Source organism: Canis lupus, chromosome 16 (genome assembly GCF_048164855.1).
Source record: "Canis lupus baileyi chromosome 16, mCanLup2.hap1, whole genome shotgun sequence".
Lineage (NCBI taxonomy): Eukaryota > Metazoa > Chordata > Mammalia > Carnivora > Canidae > Canis > Canis lupus.
In genome coordinates this window covers 8,734,990-8,756,345 of record NC_132853.1, presented here as the reverse complement: position 1 = coordinate 8,756,345, position 21,356 = coordinate 8,734,990, and the positions used below count along the sequence as shown (strand labels likewise).

The 21,356-nt window shown below is 49.6% G+C and overlaps 1 protein-coding gene across 6 annotated transcripts in view; it reads left to right on the top strand.

The window, feature by feature from the left end:
• The window catches only part of MED27 (mediator complex subunit 27), a 196,818-nt gene extending 175,673 nt beyond the window's left edge, over positions 1 to 21,145 (top strand). For 2 of the 6 annotated variants that reach the window (XM_072778432.1, XM_072778429.1), the window contains 3 exons: positions 183 to 224; positions 18,303 to 18,380; positions 20,567 to 21,145. In XM_072778432.1, coding sequence (XP_072634533.1) covers positions 183 to 224; positions 18,303 to 18,380; positions 20,567 to 20,701 — 255 coding nt within the window. In that variant the 3' untranslated portion in view covers positions 20,702 to 21,145. The other 4 variants (XR_012008415.1, XR_012008414.1, XM_072778430.1 and 1 more) reach the window with 4 other exon arrangements.
• The last annotated feature ends 211 nt before the right edge of the window (positions 21,146 to 21,356 follow it).

Below are 21,356 nucleotides of genomic sequence, written 5' to 3'. Positions count from 1 at the left end.
GGAAATTCTGGTGAAGAGAGAAGAAATTCAGGCAAGACCTTTAATATGCACATGCGATGCCATGATTCTGTTATTCCATAATCACATTTATTATTTCAAGCTGAACGCAGTAGTTCCAGTGTCATCTCTCCAAGTCTACAATTCTAAAATTGATGCTCATGATATTTTCTCCTTCCCTCCAGCTTGATATATGGTCGAAATCCAACTATCAAGTATTCCAGAAGGTAAGCTTAACTTTTCATTTTTTACTCAAGGGGCAGTAATGGAAATATGGATGCTCAAAGGTGAAAACATTGGTCTTAAGTTAGAAGCTTTTTTTTTTAATATTTTATTTATTTATTCATGAGAGAGAGGGAGAGACACAGGCAGAGGGAGAAGCAGGCTCCATGCAGGGAGCCCGATGTGGGACTCGATCCCAGGACTCCAGGATCACGCCCTGGGCCCAAGGCAGGCGCCAAACCGCTGAGCCACCCAGAGATCCCCAAGTTAGAAGCTTTTTAAAAACTGAAAAAAAGCCATACACAAAAGGCTGCTCATGGTATGACTCCATTTATATGACATTCTGGAAAAGATGAAACCTTAGGAACAGAAATCAGATCAGTGGTGTCCAGGCACTGGGACTGAGGGCAGGAGGTTGTCCCCAGTGGGGGGTGGGAAGAAATGTGTTGGGTGATGGAAGTATTCTGTGTCTTAATTGTGGTGATCATGTTCCCACACTCACAGAGCTGTACACCTACTGTAGAGGGAAACTGTAAACTTAAACTTTCCTTCCTGTGGAGGGGAGGTTTCCAGTGAATCTCCATACTTCACTCTTGATCACCGAACACGTTGGGGTTTGCCCCACAGGAACAGGACACAAGCTGGGTATCCTACAGTTTCACTCAGCCTGACACTATCTACCCAGAGACGCAGACCCCAGTCACAAATTGGGTTATTGCCTGTCCTACAGGCAGTAGATCGGAGGTTCCCATGCCCCTCTTCCTTGGGTTCTGTCGGTCCTCCCGAGCAGCTCACAAAACCCAGGGAGATGCTTACTTAGGCTTACCAGTTTATTAAAGGACATGATAAAGGATACAGATGGAGCGACACATAGAGCAAGATCTGGGAGGGCCTCTAGCACAGGAGTTTTGGTCCCCATGGAGTTGGGGTGCATCATCACTCTTGTAGTGGTGTGTTGGCCAGTCTGGAAGCTCTCCAAAGCCCATAGTGCTGGGATTTGAAGGAGGCTTCCTCATGTAGACATAATTGATCATTAACTCGGTTTCCAGCCCCACTCCCCTTCCTGGAAGATGGGGGATGAGAGAAAATTCTAAGTGTCTAATTACTGTAATAATGGCATGGCCTTTCTGGTGACCAGCCCCCACCCAGGTGCCCACCCAGAGTCGCCTCATTAGAACAAGGGGTGTCCCTAGTGTTCTTACCACTTAGGAAATTATTAGGGTTTCAGGAGCTCTATGCCAGGAACCATGGACAGATCAAAAAAAAATATGTGTGCATTTTTTTCTGTTACCTCACACCAACAAAGGGTGAATTTTGCAGTATGGACATCATACTTTACCAAAAAAAAATTAAAACACAGAGGCTTTTGAGTTGTTCCAAGCCTACTTGGTATTTAAGCTCAGTTGCTTAGAGCCCTGTGGTCTCCGTAGGTGCTAGTATGGGCTGAAGGAGGCAGGCTGGCCCTGTCCTCACCCTACCACCACCCCCACTTTACACTGCCCACCTCTTTTTCCAATGTAAGGCTTCCCCATGTAAGGCTATTTCAGAAATGTGAGAAGAAATGTGACTAGAGAAAATCCTTTCCCAGCTTCTGATCATAGAAGAGGGGCCCTTTCCCAGAGCACCCAGAGCAGCTCAGCACCTGGGGCTTATGAGGGCTCCCTCTGTCCCTGCTTTCCTCCAGCAGCACACACAATGGGATTGGTTGTGGTTTCATTCAGTGCCCCAACCAGCCCAGCAACAATCACTTACAGAACTCCTTTGCCAAGGGCCAGGCACGATGCTGGGTGCCAGGAATACAAGCGGACAGACAGGAAGGGAGGGATGGAAGGTAACTCCAGAGAGTTACCTCGAGGACTGCAGTCAAGAACAACAGGAGGGGTTCCTGATGTTGGGGCGGTCACAGGAGGCCTGTAGTGGGCAGGACCTAAACCGAGACTGGCCGCTCATGAGGAGGAACTGGTCATTTGAAAAGCCACAAGGAGAGATTCCCAGGCAGCAGGCTGTTTTTAATTGAGGTGAAATGCTCATAACATGAAATTAACACAATTCTGTGACTTCTGTAATGTTGTGGGACATGCCCCCCCCATCTAGTTCCAGAACCTTTTCATCATCCCAAAAGGAAACCCCGTCCCCATTAAGCAGTGAGTGTAGAGCTCCTGTATCAAAGCAGCATAATGGACCAGCTCTCTAATGGTGTTTAATACGTCACTTCACATTGTTCCCTAGACCCCTCACCATGAAAGACTAGGCCGAGGACGGATGCCTACAGCTAGGAGAGAAGTATGAGGCCCAACGCCACACATTTAGAAGCCTGTGAAAGCATTAAAACTTCACGATCTGATGACAGTTGAATGCAACATGCTATTGTGAAGCAGAAAGAGAGGTTAATGAGAAAATGAGCGTAGTCACTAATAAGTAACCAATGTTGGTTTCTTAGCTGTACCAAAGGTCCCAGGTCATGACAAGTGTCAACAGTGGGGGAAACTGGGCTAGAGATACATGGGAGTTGTGCGCACCATCTTTGCAACCTTTCCAGTCCAAAATCAAGTTTATCCTGAAAACAAAATCCTCTTGACTCTTCTAACACTCCTTTACTCAGCTGAACTAGCTAGATGCATAGTGGAGAAAATCACCCCCGACCCTCAGTCAGGAGCCTGAACGGAAGGTGTATGTGGTCATAGGTAGGCTCTAGGACAGGCAGCTACATTTGAATCTTGGCATTCTTATCTAAGTGACCATATACCTGAGGCATTTACTTGTTCGGCATACCTAAAGTCTCAGCCTTAAATACTAATAACTTTGTGCTGACTGCTTTTGTCATTTTTTTTCCCCAGCAGCTGGTGGAAAAGCATCCTAAAGAGAACACTGGTCATTATCCACATCGTGTTTTGCTTTAGTAGTGAGGAACATTAAAGCAGTTTTGTTTTTTTAGCTGGGTTTATCTCCGTGTCCTCTGAGGTATTGCAGTGACTTACCTCCTCCAGGCCCCACAGAGGCAGCCAGTGGCTTCAGGGAGCCAAGAGCACTGCCAACCGGAACTGGTCTTTTAACAATGGCCTCATTTCCATTCAAATACCCCTTGTGAGAGAGGGGCTTGCACATGCTTGCCTTTGCAGAGATACCTTTTTTTAATGTTCTGTGTAGAATTAAGTATTTTTGAATGCAAGCAGAAAGTTTATTAGGAAGTTGTAAAATGTGTGAAATACAGATTTGGTGAAGCATGGATGCGGAGAGACAGTACTGTATTTTTATTCTACCTCCCCTAAAAATAACCTGCCAAGCGCTCTCTGTATTTGTTTAAAGCACACACTGAAGCAGGGTTTAAAACTCGTATTAGTTCAGTCGGAGAGACGTGGGCGCACCGGCCAGGTTCTCCCTCGCAGTCTGTGTGATGTGTTTGAAGCAGTGAGAGTGGATGTGTTTGTTGGGATGGGATTTTACCCCCCTGGTGAATGGCATGTTGTCTGTGTGTGGGCAGAGCCCTTTCTGAGATTCCTTCAGCATTCCTACCTTCACCTATTTTTAACTAAATGGACTTGACCTGATACTGACCTGTACTCAATTAAAGAACCACAATTTGGGGATGGGAGATAGTGCTCTCTGATTACAACTAACTGCAGGTAATGAAGTCCTTTTCCTGTTCTAGGGGCAGGTAAGAGTCAGTGAATTAAGGAGTCTTCTGTCTTTCCTACTAAAACGTCTTTTTGCTGTCAAAGGAAGGAATATACTGGAAAATAACACAGTACAGAATTAAGCTTCATCCTTCATCGGTAAAGCTTTCAACTAATCATCATCACACAGGAGGGGTTTGGGATTTTGTTTAAAAGAAAGTCGTTGCCTTGCCAAAGATGCTGGTGGGAAGGATGGAGGACAGGTAGTGTGGCCTCATGAAAGGGCAGGACAGTACAATGCCTGTTTTTCTGTTAGCCTCAGGCCGCGTTGGTGGACAGGGGACAGACTGCACAATGAAAACAAAGCTGGGACCGCTTCATCTGTGGCAGACTCCAAAGGCCTGGTGCGATTTATGGGTTGGTGGTTAGCATTTCCAACTCAAAATGCCAGAAGAGAAGGATTAGGTGGCAACATTTCTAACTCTGCTTTTTAGTCTTAGCTTTTTCTCAGAAATCCTATTTGCTTCTTGTCCACCCACTGGAATTTTGGTGTCCTGATCGATGTTCCTGGGAGCATTTCCCACAAAGACACTGCAAGCGTGTGGTAAACATCCCCTCCCGCCTGTCATCTGTCTGCTTACACTCATGTGCGTGGACCAGGAGGCCTGGTTGTCTGCATTGTCCAGAAAGGCTCAACCTGGAACAGGAGGGAGGTGCTCTTTCAGACTAAAGTGACATGGCCAAGGAGGGTCCTTGTTGTCAAGTGGGAAGGGATCTCTCCAGCAGAACACTGTACCCGAACGTCCTCACCCTGGCAACTGGTGCCAGACCTGCACCCCAACTCCCAAGACAGGAGTCCAGGCCACCAGCACCGACCCTCCTAGTACAGTTGGGGGAACTCTCTCCCAGCATTGCTGTGGTGTAGGACCCCAGGACTGCCTTTCTTTGGTATTCATTATGTGGTCGCAATCACTGTGGACTGCGTGTGTTTTCCTGCTCACAAGCAGCAATGGTGGCGGCCACAGAGAGGCTTGCTGGGAAGGTGGGACCCCTCCCAGGTCTTTCCCCTCAGTGTGACAAAGCAGGATGGTGGGAGGAGGGCTGCCTCACAGAGTCAGCCCCAGCTTATGCTCGCCTTTTTATTCATGGAAGAGAATGCCAGGAGCTAAGAGAATGGAAACACACACCTGTCACATTCTCCTCAGGCCGTATTTGCGGGACTCCCTGGGTTAAAGCAGGCACATAAGGCCCTGTCACAAGTCCCACCACGTGAAACTAAATGAGGCCTGCCTTTTGTCTGCGGTGGGGACTGTCAGCAAGCCCTGTCCCTCTTCCTCATTAGACCCCTTACCCCGGTGCAGGGAAGCGGCAGAGGGCTGGGGACAGCTTGCTGTGGGGCCGTGGCTGCTGACAGGCTCCCGTCATTTACTGCGGTGCCCCAGAGGCTCTGTGCACTTCATCCTAGGGCGAAGAGGCTTTTTATAGCCAGCGTGTCTCCAGCAGAGCAGACTCAGAGAATGGGACTTAGAAATAGGGGGGCATCTGAAAGGGCAGACACACAAAGAGCCAGGAAGGGTTTCAGGCGTGTTCATATTTTTCTGACATTTAAACTCTGCAGGGGCAGTCACTGTTTTGATCTTTAACCTCCTCATTTCAAAACACTGTGCATTTTCATCCAGGAACTTAGGAAAAGTGAGAGAAAATCTGCAGCTACTTACTGCGTTAAGTCTTGGCAGGGACGCTGAGGAAAGAGGTGGGGAGCATGTGCAGCCACAGACAGGCAGGTGGAGATGGGAGAGGCAGTACCAGGAGGGCTGGCACGTCCTTTGTAGTGTTTTCACTTGGAAGCACGTGAGTCATCACCGGTGAACATCCAGCTCAGAGTCATCATTCCAGAGGCATCAGTGGGAAGAGTGGCTCTCTCGGGGCTGTGCCATCACAGAACATCGCTGTGGACGGGCGGGTTGTCCGGACAGCAGTGGCAGACGGCATTCTGGGCAGGCTGCCACTGTGTCCTTGCTCCAGTATTCGCTTACTCATACGTTCCCTCCCTCATTCATACTTGGAGACTGGCCTCCGACTCGCGCAGACTTTGTTGGGGTCTGTCTACTGAGTGGCCACCCAGGGCTTTTCCATATAAGAGAGGGAGTCATCTGTAGAAGAGTCACTGATCAGAAATTTTGGATGCATTGAACACCTACCATAATTGAGTGCCTGTCCAAGTAGTATGTGATAAACCTCACTTGTCACTAATCCCAGGTCCCTGGAAAGGGAGCCATCCCAATGAAGGATGGTTCCCAGAAGACAAGACTACCTCTTTTGAATGAGGCTGTGTGGCATGTGTCTCTGGAGTATGTGTATCTGCTGCAGCATCGCAACATCGCCAAAGAGACGCAATAAATAGTTGCTTTCCATCTCCATCTCTCTAATATCTAAAATTTCTCCCCAGTGGCTCATTTACGTTCCTTTCAGAAAGCCCTCCTGAAGTGCCACAAAGACCTGAAGCACTTGTGGCTGTAGCCAGAGTTTGAAGCCCTAGTGCCACATCCCCATCCTTTCCCTCACCTGATCCCCTGCTTAGGTCAGCCAAGGCCCCCACGCCTAGGAGGATTCTGCAGGCCCCAGAAAGGGGTCTCTTATGTTGTCGAAAGGGTAACAGATACCTTTTTTCAGATACCGTTGCTCTGACAAGTGCCCTTTCCTCTCAGATGCTGAATAACTTTCCTCAGGGAGGAGAACTTAGTTTTATAGACCAGATGTGGTGGCGTCTGGCTCTATGTTTTTGTGCATCCCATTGCCACCTCCTAAGTGTGTGTTGCTGCCCCCAGACAGATAAAACCCAGGGCACCACTGTCTTGTGTGAGACCAAGTGGGCAGACTCCAGACAAAGGGCAGTGCAGGAGGAAGGCCTGCCAGAGCCCAGTGTCAGGCTGTCGGTGCACTTCGGGGACTGGGAGGTGGCCCACAATCCCAGGATCATTCCAAACACCAGCCTTCCCTAAGCTGACAGCTGGGCTGTATTGACCAACTTGGATAAGCAGAAGGAAAATGTGAGTGTGAGCCCCCAGGGGCCCTGGGCCCTGAGGATGGCAGGGAGGGATCTGTCCATTCCCCCTCCTGCTGGAATTCCTTTTATGGCCACCTTTTCTCTTCAGGGGCAGCTTTGAATATTCTCAAGCTTCTAAATCCAGAATAGAGTGGATCGTTGGTTTTCCCCTTACGATACCCCAATACCCTCCGCTTGCAAGGCTCCATCCACCACCGCTGAATGTGGTAATGACCAAAAGCCTAGTTCAGGTCCCCACACATAGCCAGATTCACAATTCAAGTGGAGCGGGAAGGCTGCGCCCACCCTACTGGTTTCTGGTTCACTGCCTTAGAGGAGTCCGTCTTGCTCCCAGAGCTTGGTTCTTCCTGAGGGCTCACACAAGCCTCGGTACAGCCCAGGTCAGAATCCAGCAAATATTTCTGGGCAGCCTGGCCAGCCACCATTGCCCGGTCCCCATTCCCACAGCCCAGCAGGCTGCGTCGCGCTACAGGGTGGCTTCTAGCACTGGGCCTGCCCCCATCTCTCGGGCCCCAGTCCACATTCCCCATGGTGACCTTTCCTGAGAGGCATTGGCTGAGATCCATTCTGCCGTGTGTTCAGGCCCCAGCCAACCACCGCTTGGTCTCACTCACCTCAGTCTCCCCATGTGTAAAATAGACATCATACGAGTACCTGCCTCACAGAAACGGGGTGAGGTTGAGTCCACAGGCATGAAGTGTAAGGTGAGCTTCTAGTCTGGGGCTCACCTGACACTGCTCTCAGGTGCTTATCAGCAATGACCACCCTCTTCTCTTTAGGAAACTCTCCTCCTCCCACCAGTCTCTCACCTTGATGATCACTCCTCATGCCTCCTCGTGTTTCCACCGTTGCCCCTCCGTGGTCTCTTCATCGTGGACACAGATGTGAAGACTCAGGTTCTGGCATCAGACTGGCCTGGATGTACATCCAGCTCTGCCTTGTGTGGACTGGCCGGCTGGCGATGTAGCCCCTCTCCGTGCTTCAGGTCCCTTGGCCACAAAAAGGGGACGTAATAGAACCTGCCTCATGGGGTGTGTACTCTGAAGGTTCCACGTGAAGTTCTGAGCTCTATGATTGCCCAGAGGAAGCACTCAGTGTGTGACAGCTGCCGCTCCTCTCCTGGTCAGGGAAAGAGGCACGGAACTCACAGTCCATGGCCAGGTGTATGCGTGTGGCCCACTTTACCTTAGGTGATCTTTGTGAAGCGAACCAAAGACCGGCTGCCATGAACACCCCACACACTCCCACCACAGCACCCTCCCTCTTTTCTTCAGGCATATGATCTCCACTCCTGGTCAGAGAGTGAGCCACACAGGTAGTAAGGCACCTAGAATTACAACCACCCAGCAGTGTCCTTCGGGCAGCCCCAACATCCCAACACAGTCACAGCCCCAGGACCTGGAACATTCCCTCATGTCTGGAGAGGGCTCGCGGCCCCCCTGGTGACCTCCTGTTTCCCTGCCCAGCGAGGCCTGGGCAAAAGGCAGCCGGCACAGTGTTGGCAGAGCCAACTCATTGGCAGGGCTCCCCGCACCCTGCTCTGCACACCGGCATCTTTCCCCTACAGTTGCCTCGGCTTTGGTAGGGAAGTAGGTGGGATTGTCTGGATTTTCTTGGGAGCCCAGATGTCTTTGGATGTGTTTCTCTAACTGCAAGACTGTTCCTGCAGAAAATAACATCACACCAAGTGGGTACAGAACAGTTCAGGTATCTTTGGGGCTTGGACTTTGCTGGCAGCCAGCAACAGAATCTGGCATTTTACCATCTGGAAAGTGTTGAACTCTCTTTCGTTCATCTAAATGAAGAGCTTTAATTCCTTAATCCTGGGAAATGTCAAGGACCTTTTGTGTGCAGCTCCTCTCAGCCTTGCACAAGGGCTTTGGCAGAAGCTTCAGGCTGGTTGGGATTCTGGAGAGTTCCCTTGTGGCCACTCTGGCGTTTCCCTGTTCACCCAGACCCTCCTCCCTGCAGTGGCCCATGACCCCAGACTTTCCCACTCCCAAATCCCTCTTTCACTCTGCTCCCCTAACACCACTGGCCAAAAATAAATCAATAGAATCCTGTCTACATATCAGGGTGCTGTCAGGTGAGTGGCACCAGAGCAGAGCCACCTCTTTGAGCACTGTCCTCTGCATACATGCCCTGAGGTAGGCCCAGCGTGGCCTCATCCTCACGGAGACCACAGCCTGGGGTGAGGCAGGGCTCCTGGTCACAGGCAAGCGCAGGGCTGGGGTGTCCACAGGTGCCGCTTGAGGCACAGGCAGAGGGGGCCGGAGGGCTTCAGGGGAGCAGGCTTATGGGGAGGGATCCTTGGAGCAGCTGGCAATGTGGGAGCATGTCATGGACCTGAGGGAGACAAAGCTGAGACCCAGGTCATCGAGGGCCTCACATGCCATTCCACAGTGTTTCCAAGTTCCCTGCAGATTCTGGGCATGTGCGTGGTTTATTGTGATTGTTTTTCCTCTGGAGAAAATCTGCAGGCAGTCTGCACTTGGACCCAGGGAGTTGAGGGGCTTCCCTTCAGGGCATCCGTGGCATCTTGGCTGCCACTTTAAAGAGATTGGGGGGATGGCACCTGGGTGGCTCCGTGGGTGAAGCGTCTGCCTTCAGCTCCGGTCATTACCCCGGGGACCTGGGATCGAGCCCCGCATTGGGCTCCCTGCTCAGCAGAGAGCCTGCTTCTCCCTCCCCCTCTGCAAGTCCCCCTACTTGTGCTCTCTGTCTCTCTGTCAAATAAAGGAAGAAAATCTTTTTTAAAATAAAGAAAGAAATAGGAGTGAAACCCTCAAAACCAAACAAAAACTCCTTTATGGAGGCCCTAGTATATTATATTCAATACTCTATAGACAAGGCCTCACACCCCTCTCAGGCAGCTTGATCTCAAGACTATGGCCACTTCTCCAGCAAGATGGAGCAGTAGGGTCCATCCTCACCTGTCCAGTCCCACCTGGACAGCCCTGCCTCTGGTCTTACCCCCAGCAGCACCGCCAAGCCCCAGGGGGCAGCTAGAAGCCCATCAAAGCCCGTGCAGATGGCCCCTTCATCAAGCAGAGAGGGAAGTATTGATCTTGTCTGAGTAATCCCCAGTCCCCCCGGACTGCGATGCTTTTTCCTCAGGCCTCCAGGCCCGGTGAACCCACAGCATACAAATCCAGGGTACAGCGTAGAGACTCGGGCCGCATAATAAAAACGAAACTGCCTGCTTCTGCTCTACTGTACTTTTATCCCGGTTTTAGAAGCATGTCCCTGCCCTGCCCCCCATCATCCACAGCCCCCCAGCACTTTCAGGACTGACTTCATAGCATTCCCATTTTGAAATAATGATGGCTTCTCTTTTCATGGAATGAGTACTTCTGGGACTGTTTTAAATATTCTTCATAAAGCCAGTGCTCCTCCTCAGAGCAGTGTTGCTGGCAGGGATTACTGTCTCTTTAAACATTTAACACACGAGGTTCACATCTTTGACTCCTGGACCCACAGAGAATGTTCTCATTCCGAGAGGTTCCCAGGGCCCCTCTCCTTAAGGATGGGTCCGTCCTTGGCAGAACCCTGAGTAGAGACTCCAGACTCTTGGACTGATCTCCTTATGTAGCATTAAAGTATATCCAGTGAATGAAAGTAGTTCCTGTTTATTCTTTGACTTGCAGCATGTGTACAACCAACTGGCACATGTTTGGCTTGTGCTCCAGAGTCTCTTTGAAGCCCATCAAGGTGGGAAGAGGCTTCTAGCACAAGAGTCATACTGTGCTGACAGCCTCCCCGGTTCTGAGCTGGGTGCTCCAAGCCCTTTGTGGCTGGTCCAGAAACTGAGGACTACAGGGGGAGGTAGAGGGTCACATCAGGGCAGGGGGGTAGGTTCCTGGAGTGGGACAGATCAGCTCATCCTTTTTAAAAGAACAAAGGGCTTTAATGTCACCCTGGCAGGCCTGAGGGTGGAGCTCAGAACAGGTGTACCCTCAGGACGTGTGTCCAGGCCCTGCAGCAGCGTCCACTGGGGCGCCAGTGATCCCAGCCTTGTGCTCCTTTCCCAGGGCCAGCGGGGAGAGTGATGCAGCCAAGGTCACCCCGATAATTAGTGATGAATCCACGACTGAACCCGGTCTCCTGACAGCTCCACATCACCTTTCCCAGCACGCCGCCTTTGGTTATGTTAATGTAGGCCAGAGAGAATGTTCTCTTCAGAGTATATAGAAGCAGGTATTGGCTGAAGGGAAGCCAGGATCTGGGTTTCTACCAGACTGCTCTTTTAAATAAGCAGCTCCTAAACACTTGGGTACTTAACTTTCCCTATTAATCTTGTGGGATACACTTTTAACAGAAGCCTCAGCTCTGCTGGCTTAGTGGGGGTGGCCTTGGGCCTCACGGGCTGTGTGGCAAGCATTTGAGTTGATGCCATCAGTGCTGTGTAGTGAGAAGAGTGGCACCCAAATGCCCGAGCCCAGGCCTGGCTCAGCATCCATGGGTGGGAAGCAGGCAGTAGCCCACAGCAGCCTGTTCATCCGTGGTCCCTAATGCTGCTAACGTCACAGTCACCTTGGGGAGCTTCTTCACCACACCCATCCTGGCCCCCAGTGTAGACTTCCTTTCAGAAGCTGAGGGATGGTACCTGGCACCATCTCACCTCTGCACTCCTCACCTCTGCTGCTCCACACAGTTTCCACTCTGGCCTGGAAGCCCGTACATAGGCAAGGTGAAGACTCCGCCTTTGGCGAGCCCGGGAATCCCCAAGGACAGGCCGTATGCCACCAAGTAATGCAGTATCGACAATCCCTGACTTACAGGAGTTCAACTTAGGATTTTTCTACTTTATGAGGTGCGAAAGCGACACACATTCAGTAGAAGCGATAGTTCGAATTTTGAATTTGGATCTTTTCTCAAGCTAGCAATGAGGGAGTGGTATGATCCTCTCTCATGATGCCAGGCAGCAGCTGCAGCACTCGGCCAGCCCCACCTCCATGAGGTGACCAACCCCCAGGCTGGCAACCATTCTGTGCATCACTTTGAGTACAGTATTCAGTACGTTACATAAGATACTCTGCATTTTATTATAAAATCGGCTTTGTGCAGGACAATTCTGCCCAGCTGTAGGCGAGTTAAGTGTTCAGGGCACGCATAAGGTAGGCCAGGTTAAGTACATTAAATGCACTTTCAACTTAACAGTGAGTTTATCGGGATGTAACCCCCTGTCGTGAGTCGGGGAAGATCGGTACAACAGACTATCTATCTATCAAGATTTTATTTATTCATGAGAGACACAGAGAGGCAGAGACTCAGGCAAAGGGAGAAGCAGGCTCCTCGCAAGGAGCCCGATGTGGGACTCAATCCTGGACTCTGGGATCACACCCTGAGCTGCCGAGCCACCCAGGCATCCCCAGACCATCTTTTTAGAAGAGTAAACTGCCAAGGAATGATAGCACATTGAGAGCTTCTGCCCCCTCCCTGTGTCCTGCTGCCCCTTTTCTGCATGCCGTCACTCTGTCCTTTGTTCTTCCCCAACAGATAAAAAAAAAAAAAACAAAACAAAACAAGGTCTTTGTGGCCGCCAGGAACCCTGGGCTCTGTGGGGCTGACCTTCAGCCTTGCTGGCCCTACCCCTGTCCTCTCTCCCCAGCAGCTGACCAGAGACCACCAGTAGGAAGAGGAATTTGGTCTTGATACCCTCTCTCTTCTGCATCCCCTTTATTCTTCAGCCTTAGACTTGTGTTTGCCCCCTTGCCCCCCTCATTCTGCATGGCCAGAGACTCATGAGATGCGGAGAGCTTCGTGTCCAGCCCTTTTGGGATGGGCATTTGGGATGTAGCAGCAGGCAAGAGTCAGAGGGAGAGTCGTGTGAGTGCCAAGAGCTGGGGCATGAAGTCCTCCCTCCCTGAGAGTTCTGGGGGCCATTCCTTTAAAGGGAGGAGGTGGCCTGGGTGTGCTGCTCTGGAGCTGCCTGAGTAGGCAGGTCACTTAACCTTGCTGTGACCACTCCTTCTCGGAAATGGACAGGCTCCTCACAGCGCCCTCCCACAGTGGTTGTGAGGATTGGGCAAGAGAAAGGGAAAGACTCACTGTGAGTGGGTGCTGCTGTTCAGTGCTTTCCCTAAATTGGCACATTTAATCCTTGTCCAAGGTCATGTGGCTCATAAGTAACAGACAACACTCAGGCCCACATGGTCTGGCTCCCAAGCCCCGATGCCTCCCAAGCTGAGTGGTGTAGACCACCTCATGCGGGGCCGCAGCTCTTAACAGGCAGCTCTGCTTTGGCTTTGGCCAACACAACTCGTGATCTCCCAAGCACCCTCTTCTTCTCAGGTCCTGGAGTGAAGACGTCAGCCTTGCACACAATATGGTGGGGGAGCTTCGGGAGTCTTGTTTTGACTGGCATCTCCTTCACCAGAGTGTTGACTGGCAGCTGTTTCTTGAAAGATTCCTTTCTCCCCCAGAGCTTAGTTCCTTGCCAGTTTGGGTGCCCAAAGCCCTTCTCTGCCTGTTTGAGCTGGGGACAGAATCTCAGTACACCCAAGTTAGCAGAGGAGGAAGAGGAAGCTGAAAGTGAGATTGATAAAGCCCCTAGGATTTGTGATGGGCAATGGGAATGTCATGCTACTCAGAGTAACTCTCCAGTGTGACACAGCCTTGAGCCAGAGGGGGAAGCGCACCCACACTGAGCCAGAGCATCTGCAGTGTTCCTTGCTTGGAGGTGAAAAGGGACACCTCTTGGCAAAGCCCCTGTGTGGCTGCTATTCACTGCTTTTTGGTTTTGGTGGTGGTGGTGGTGGTGGTGGTGGTGGTGGTTTTTAAGTAAGCTCTACCCCCAGCATGGGGCTCGAACTCATGACCCCAAGATCAAGAATTGCAATGCTCTGTGGACTGAACCAGCCAGGCACCCCTCCCCACAGCTTTGTGAGTGGCCCTGTCTCTCCATGCCTGTACTTCTCCTGTCCTCACTGGTGTATTGTTACTTTCTTTTTTTTTTTTTAATTTTTTTTAATCTTTACACTATTTTTTTTATTGGAGTTCAATTTGTCAACATATAGCATAACAACCAGTGCTCATCCCGTCAAGTGCCCCCCTCAGTGCCCGTCACCAGTCACCCCCACCCCCCGCCCACCTCCCTTTCCACCACCCCTTGTTCGTTTCCCAGAGTTAGGAGTCTCTCATGTTCTGTGTCCCTTTCTGATATTTCCCACTGATATTTTCTCCTTTCCCCTTTATTCCCTTTCACTATTTTTTATATTCCCCAGATGAATGAGACCATATAAAGTTTGTCCTTCTCTGATTGACTTATTTCACTCAGCATAATACCCTCCAGTTCCATCCACATGGAAGCAAATGGTGGGTATTTGTCGTTTCTAATGGCTGAGTAATATTCCATTGTATACATAGACCACATCTTCTTTATCTATTCATCTTTCGAAAGGGCATCGAGCCTCCTTCCACAGTTTGGCTATTGTTTCTTGTCTTCTCTTCCCTCCCTTACCATGGGCTCGGGGGCTGCTTTCATCTGTTCTCCGATGCTTTCCTAACCAGCACTCACTGGAGGGATGAATGGCCTCCCTTCCTCCTGAGGGGCATTAGTGCCCATCGTCAGCCTCCCCTGCTGGTCTGGGTGGCTTTCATCTCCCAATGGAATCTTATGAGCCGTACTTACATTACAGTGGGGCCCGAGCCTCCACCGGGCTAACACAGAGTAGATTTAAATTAAATTAGTTAATAGCAAAAATATTTTGTTGCCCCAGGCCTGTTGTTTTTTTTTTAAATTAATTAATTTATTTATTTCTTTATTTATAATAGTCACAGAGAGAGAGAGAGAGAGAGAGGCAAAGACATAGGCAGAGGGAGAAGCAGGCTCCATGCACCGGGAGCCCGATGTGGGATTCGATCCCAGGTCTCCAGGATCACGCCCTGGGCCAAAGGCAGGCGCTAAACCGCTGCACCACCCAGGGATCCCCCTGTTGTTGTTTTATTTTCAACATCTTGGATGCTGAAGAAAAAAAATTAATTAAAAAGAAAAAACCACTTTGTTATTGAAAACTGTAAAACAAGAAAACAGTGAAGGTAGAATGCTTTTACGGAAAGGAAAATCATCGTAGGGTGAATTTTCCCCGCATTCTACAGCCATGCCTAGCCTGGTGCTTTGGAGTTTGGTCACAGGAGCCCCAAAACCAGTAATGGAGAAGTTTGTGAGGAAGGGAAAGAAAATATAACAAATCTGGTTATTAAGATGGTCTATTAAGATGTCTGTCATTAGTGATGGGAAATTAAATGATCATACCAGCACGAGAAAAAAAAATGCCACCGTTTGGCAGTTTAAGGGAGTAATTTATACTGGACCTTTTGAGAAAGTGGCTAAATTTGGCCAGGTTGCCAACCGACTAAGAGAAGCTAATTAGGTGCCCTATCTGGGAGCTAGATGCCAAAACAGCAATGTGGCATATCTGGAGCGGGATCTAGAGCACATTTTCTGGTTCATTCAGTTGTTCTGCTCTCAAGTAGCCAGGTATCCAGCAACCACATTTACAAATCCCCAGCCTGCATTTCTGGTCTGTACTGTGGCTTCCCAACAACTTCACTGGGCTGAGACGTGTGGGCAGACGATGCCTGGGCACCTGCGGCATGCGCCTTTTCAGAACCTGCATTGCTGGCTGGGGGTTCCTATTGGGAGGAATGGCCCAGGTTTGATTTGGCCTTGCAGTCTGGACTCAAAACACCCGCTGCACCTCACTAGCTGTGTGACCTAGCCATCTTCTCAACCTCTGGAAGTCACCATCTCCTCTTCTATAAAATGAAAACAAGGAGAATACACCCACTTCAGTTATGCTGCTGAATTTTATATGTTGGTCATATAAAATATTCCGTGTTAAAAATTCTACAAAGAAAAGCAAAGAAAATGTGCAGCCAAAAAAGGCCAATATACCCCCAGCCTGGGGGCATGACCTCTGAGTGGCCAGTGTGACTGAGGAACCTGGCCCCAGGACAGGTGCTCAGGCTACTAAAGTGGCTGAATCTGGGCTTGTCCCAGGGGACTCCTGGGGCTAGTGATGAGCTGTTGAGGAAGGAGCACACCCAGAACTAGGGGACGGCAGCACACCAGCAAGCCTGGCATCCCTGCTATGACAGCACTAATGTGTAGGGCAGGGCTTGTTAGAAGCATTGTAAAATAAATAGTAGGGGCTGCAGAAAGAATTCTCCAGAAATTCTTTCTTTTATAAATTTCCCATGAAATGGCACTTGCCTGGGTGGTTTTATTTAGCAAGGGGTCTGGGTGGGTAGGAAGCAGCCTCCACGCACAGGGACCGACCCAGTTTGCTTTGCTGTGTTTTGTAGCCATAATTTCACCCCACTGATCACCACCCACCATCTTGCCAAATTATCATTACTACTGTTTAAAAAAAAAAAAAAAGCATTGCTCATTTTAGAAAGCTGTCTGTCAGAAATGCTTAAAATAAAACCAGTCTGCGCTTGAAAGGATAAGTACCACTTATCTTGAAAGTCACTTGGGTAACAATTTCTCAGCAATGTTGGATACATGACCTGTAGCTATATTTTCAAGAAAGCGAGTACAAATGTCCCTGGTATGTGGCCTTTCGTGAGTGGACATTTTTAAGTTTTTTTTCTTTATTCAACAAATATGTATTGAGCACCTGCTAGATGCTAGGTGATGTTCTAGGCCTTGAGAGGATGTAACATCAACGAGATGGGCATGATGCCTGTCCCCACAGAGCTTATCGTCTTGTGGATTCTCCAGCCACCAGGCAGGCCATGGAAGTCCAGCAGGGAAAGAGTACTCATCTGGCATCGGGAGGAGCAGAGGGGAGATGAGAGGCAAAGCTGTAGCCTGGCTGGAAGGGAGGTGCACCACATGTGTGGCCATTTATTTAGGGCAGGTGAGGCTCAGGTTCTGTAAGTTAGGGAGCCTGTACCCTCACGCTTTGGGGTGTGGCCTCTCTGACCTTGGCTGAACTGACATCTGGGAATCTGGTGAGTTTGCCACTTACCATGTGGAACCTGGAGCGGCCCTTCCAGGTTCCTTCCACTGGATTGCTTCCCCCCACTGCTGCTTAGGTCCATTGGCACGTCACATGGTGTCTTGTGACAGGTAGAAAACCAAGGAGCCTACACCAGGTAGACCCATGTTTGTTTACTCCTGCTCAACAAAACTGATCATTTACTTGGTAGGGTTTTGGGGTTTTTTGGTTTTTTTTGTGTGTGTGTGTGGTTGTTTCATTTTGTCTTTAAAGATTTATTTTTATGTATTTATGATAGAGAGAGAGAGGCAGAGACACAGGAGGAGGGAGAAGCAGGCTCCATGCTGGGACTCTACTCGACGCGGGACTCCATCCCGGGACTCTAGGATGGCACCCTGGGCCAAAGGCAGGCACGAAACCACCAAGCCACCCAGGGATCCCCTCATTTTGGCTTTTAATCACAACATTCATAGTGACAAGAATCCCCAGTGAGGGACAGTCAGCTAAACTATGATTTTGAACACAACTGTCAAATTAGGTATCATCTATTAATTTGCAGATCAATGGCAGGCATTAGCAGCTTGTGGTATCAAATTGCAGAACTACAGGGGATCTTAGACTACTCCTTTGTTTTTCAGAAGGGATGTTGAGACCCAGAGACATTAAGTAGTTGGATAGAGGTCGCGGGACAGCGCTGGGACTTTAGCCCAGTGTGCATTCTTTCTGGTCACTGGGACCTCTAGTAGGGTCTAATGCAGTCGTGCCCTCGGCCCCTACTTGGAGTTTGGGGACAGTGGGTATGACCCACCAGGATGCTGAAATAGGCCATAGCTTTTGAAGAGAAGACCACACTTTGAGTGGCAAGGCTCCTCAACAAGAGTAATGGAAACGTGAGACTCGAAGGAAAGATCATCAGAAATTACCAGATGCTGGGTGACGGAATCATAAAATCTCTACAACTACAAATTGTGAGACAGAATGAAAATTGCAGGGACAGAAAGACCAGTTACCCTGCCAGGGACATCGGTCTGGTGTAAAGATGAAGTCGAATGTGGACAGGTGGAAAAGCTTCTCTGCATCCATGCTGTGTTCCCTGCCGTGACTTGGCTTAGAACATTTCTGTGATCTGCCCCGTCTTCCCCTCTCTGCTGGCCTCTGGCCACACCCCTCCCTCAGGGGCTATCCCCGGCCTGGTAGTTGCTGGAACTCACGCCTCTTGCCTCCAGACCTGGATACTTTGCGTCCTCTCTACCTACAACACTCCTCCTCCCTGGTCCCTGCCCCCAACTCTGCTAACTAATTTTTGTACTTGAGATTTTATTTTAGATGTCCTTTTCTCCAAGAGACGTTCAGAAGCAGATTGGTTTATCCTATCAAGAGAACGCATTGGTTTTGTTTTCTCTGTGCTGGTTTCGGGTGGCCTCTGACTCCAGTTGCTATCCTTGGTTCCAGGTGACAGACCATGCCACCACTGCCCTGCTTCACTATCAGCTGCCACAGATGCCTGACGTCGTGGTCAGATCCTTCATGGTAAGTGGCCTTAAGAGCCGAATCTCCTTTGGAAACCTTGACTCCCTCCAGGTACGAGCCAGCAGATCAGAAGGTGGCTGCTCCGTCTCTAGATCACCAGGGCCTCGTAATGGGAGATGGGCCAGCATAGAACTGATTTCTTTAAACCGGGAAGGGATTTATGAGAAACCGTTTCCCACTTAATTAACTGGTGTCTTCTGTCATGCTGAACAAATGGTGGTTTCAGAAGTGATCTCCTAACACAGTTCCCCACATTGATTTAGTCAATAGATATTTATTGAGCTCCTCATCTATGCCAGGCCCTGTGCTTGGTGCTGAGTGGGTAGCGGTGACTAAGACAAATCTTGCAGTGTCCCCAAGACATGTACATTTTCAGAGTTGAAACTTGGGATGGGGAACGACCCTCCAAACAGCCATTGCACTGGTGTATGGGAGTCACCTCCTGCCATCCTATTAAGTGCTGAGAATTTTGCAACCTGGTTATTTAAGCATGATACCTGGAAATTGAACCAGAATGTTTACACCACGAAATCAGCAAACACTACAAGTCAGGATTCCCCGCCACCCCTCAAGCCGATTCATCTGCACACCTCGGCCCAAATCTGTCACATGACCAACATTTGGCCCAAGCTGGCCCATCAGCCAGCTCCATCAGATCCTGGCAGAACTGGCAGCTGTGTGTTTCACATCATGCAGACATGGCTTCATGCTCTCACCTCAGTAGGCTCCATCTTTCACTGAGGCTAAAACTCCCTTTTCAGTTCACACTAGGAAGGCTGCCAGTTAGAGACCTACTCAGAAGACACCTGTTAGCAAGTCCAAATGAGTGTTGACAGCCAGGTGGAATAGTGCTTACCCGCTTCATCCCATCATGGTTTGCCTCAGCAAGTGAGCTTCTTAGAATACCTGCAGTTCATTTCTTGGAAGACACAAACCCGACTTATTGATCTGCTTCACGGTGCTGGGGAGGGTGAATGATCAAACCCAGGCACTCAGCTGGGGCCACACACAGAGCAGCTCTTCATGTGTCGAGAGGACAATTCAGCTGACAGTCATTTCTGGGCAGCTAGTCTTGCTATTTAACCTAACTTGTTGTCATGCCCGATTTCCCTTTGGTAACTGACTTTGGGGTTAGGGGAGGATTTGAATTGGATCAGCACTGAAGGATAAATAGTTTAGCTGAGTGATCCATCAACCTTCTCACATTTATTGCCAAACCCTCAAACACCTGGCCTTTAGAAGGGGGACAGTATCAATGGGCCATAGCCTGCCACCATGAAGGCAGCTGTGATGAAGATAGAAGGATTTGTATCAATACACTCGACCTACCTCTTCAAAGAACAATTTTCTCTCATCGATGTAATTCAGGACGACATTAAATGATGAGATTCATGTGCCCCTGTCACAGTGAGAACTTGCTTAACTTGCCTATTGTTGTGGGTTGGGGTTTTTTTTGTTGGTGGTGGGGGGCGGTGTGTTTTGTTTTGTTTTGTTTTGGTATTGAATCTCCTTGAGTTTGAGAATTGAGTTATGTGAGTCTCATCCTTATGTATGATGCCTGAGAGAACTCTGCACTCTGAACCACTCAAGTGTGTATTTGCCGCTTATAATGTTATTTGGTGGCACCAGGTTGTCCCTGCCCTCCCCCAGGTGCATTGGGCCACGTTGTGACAGTGAGCAGTGACCTCTGAAATCAAATTAGAAAGAAGGTATGTTGACCTCAGTGGAGAGTTTGAACATTGTCATCAATGCAAAGTCTTCCTCCACACGTGTCCATGCCCGCCCCTCGGCCGGGGACAAGGCAAGGATCAGTGCACATATTCAGGAGCCACAGGGCACAGAAGTAAAACGTGGTTATGTGCAGCCCCGAGCCACAGGCCATGCTCCAGGGCATAGCTGCTCTTCCAAGAGCACTTCCTGCCCCTAAGAGGAGGAATTTGTATTTTAAAAACTCTCTCAGTTGGGGTGGGGGTGGGGGTGGGGGAGGGCAGTGCCAGAACTGAAAATCAGCAGCATTATGACCTTGTGGATTCTGTATGCAGGGCTTTGTGAAATCACAGGCCATCTTTTGGGTCCCAGCCAACTTGAGTTCTCCGGCCTCGAGATCATTAGGCTTGACGGGAAGGATGACATTGGAAGCACCCAGATCCCATTTCTTTTATTTCTCTCTTCACTTCTCTTTTTAGACCTGGTTAAGAAGTTACATAAAGCTGTTCCAGGCCCCGTGCCAACGCTGCGGGAAGTTTCTACAAGATGGCCTTCCCCCGACGTGGAGGGATTTCCGAACCCTCGAAGCCTTCCATGACACCTGCCGGCAGTGACCGGCCCCAGCCCCAGTCCTGCCTGCAGGCCCCACCCAGCACTTCCCAGACAAGCAGACCAATGGCTCGGACTGTCCTCACTGCCCAGATGCCAGTACCGCCACTCTGCCCCGTTTTCCTAGCAGCAAGTCGTATGTTAAGGCCAATCCTCTTGCAGAGCAGATTCCATCTTGTGTTGATGGGACACATTGCACACTATAACTGGTATGTGGAAGGCAGAGAGGAACTTTATAGAACTCAGAATCAGGAAAATTTGCAGCACGTCCTTGTAAGCAGCTGGCCAGTTGATCCTCCTAGGTCTGTGTTCTAAGTCATTTTCACGAGCCGTTATCATTTGAAAGAGCCCATGTTCATACATATTGTCAGGCTTGGTGTTTTGTTTTATAACTTTTTTTTTTTTTTTTTTTTTTTTTTTAATAAGCAGTAAACCTTTTATACCCCGGACAGGGCTTTGTCTCCTGTTTCTTAAAGCACCTTCTACATTCAGTTGGGTGAACATGTGAGCAGATCTGGCCCTTTTGAAGAAAAAAAACCACTTAGTAATGTCTGCATTTAAAACATTGTTCTGAGGACACATTTCCTTGCATCTTGCTTTTAGGAGAGAGGGCAGTGTTGGCAAATACTCCATTTCAAAGACTTTTTTGCAGTTTGAAAA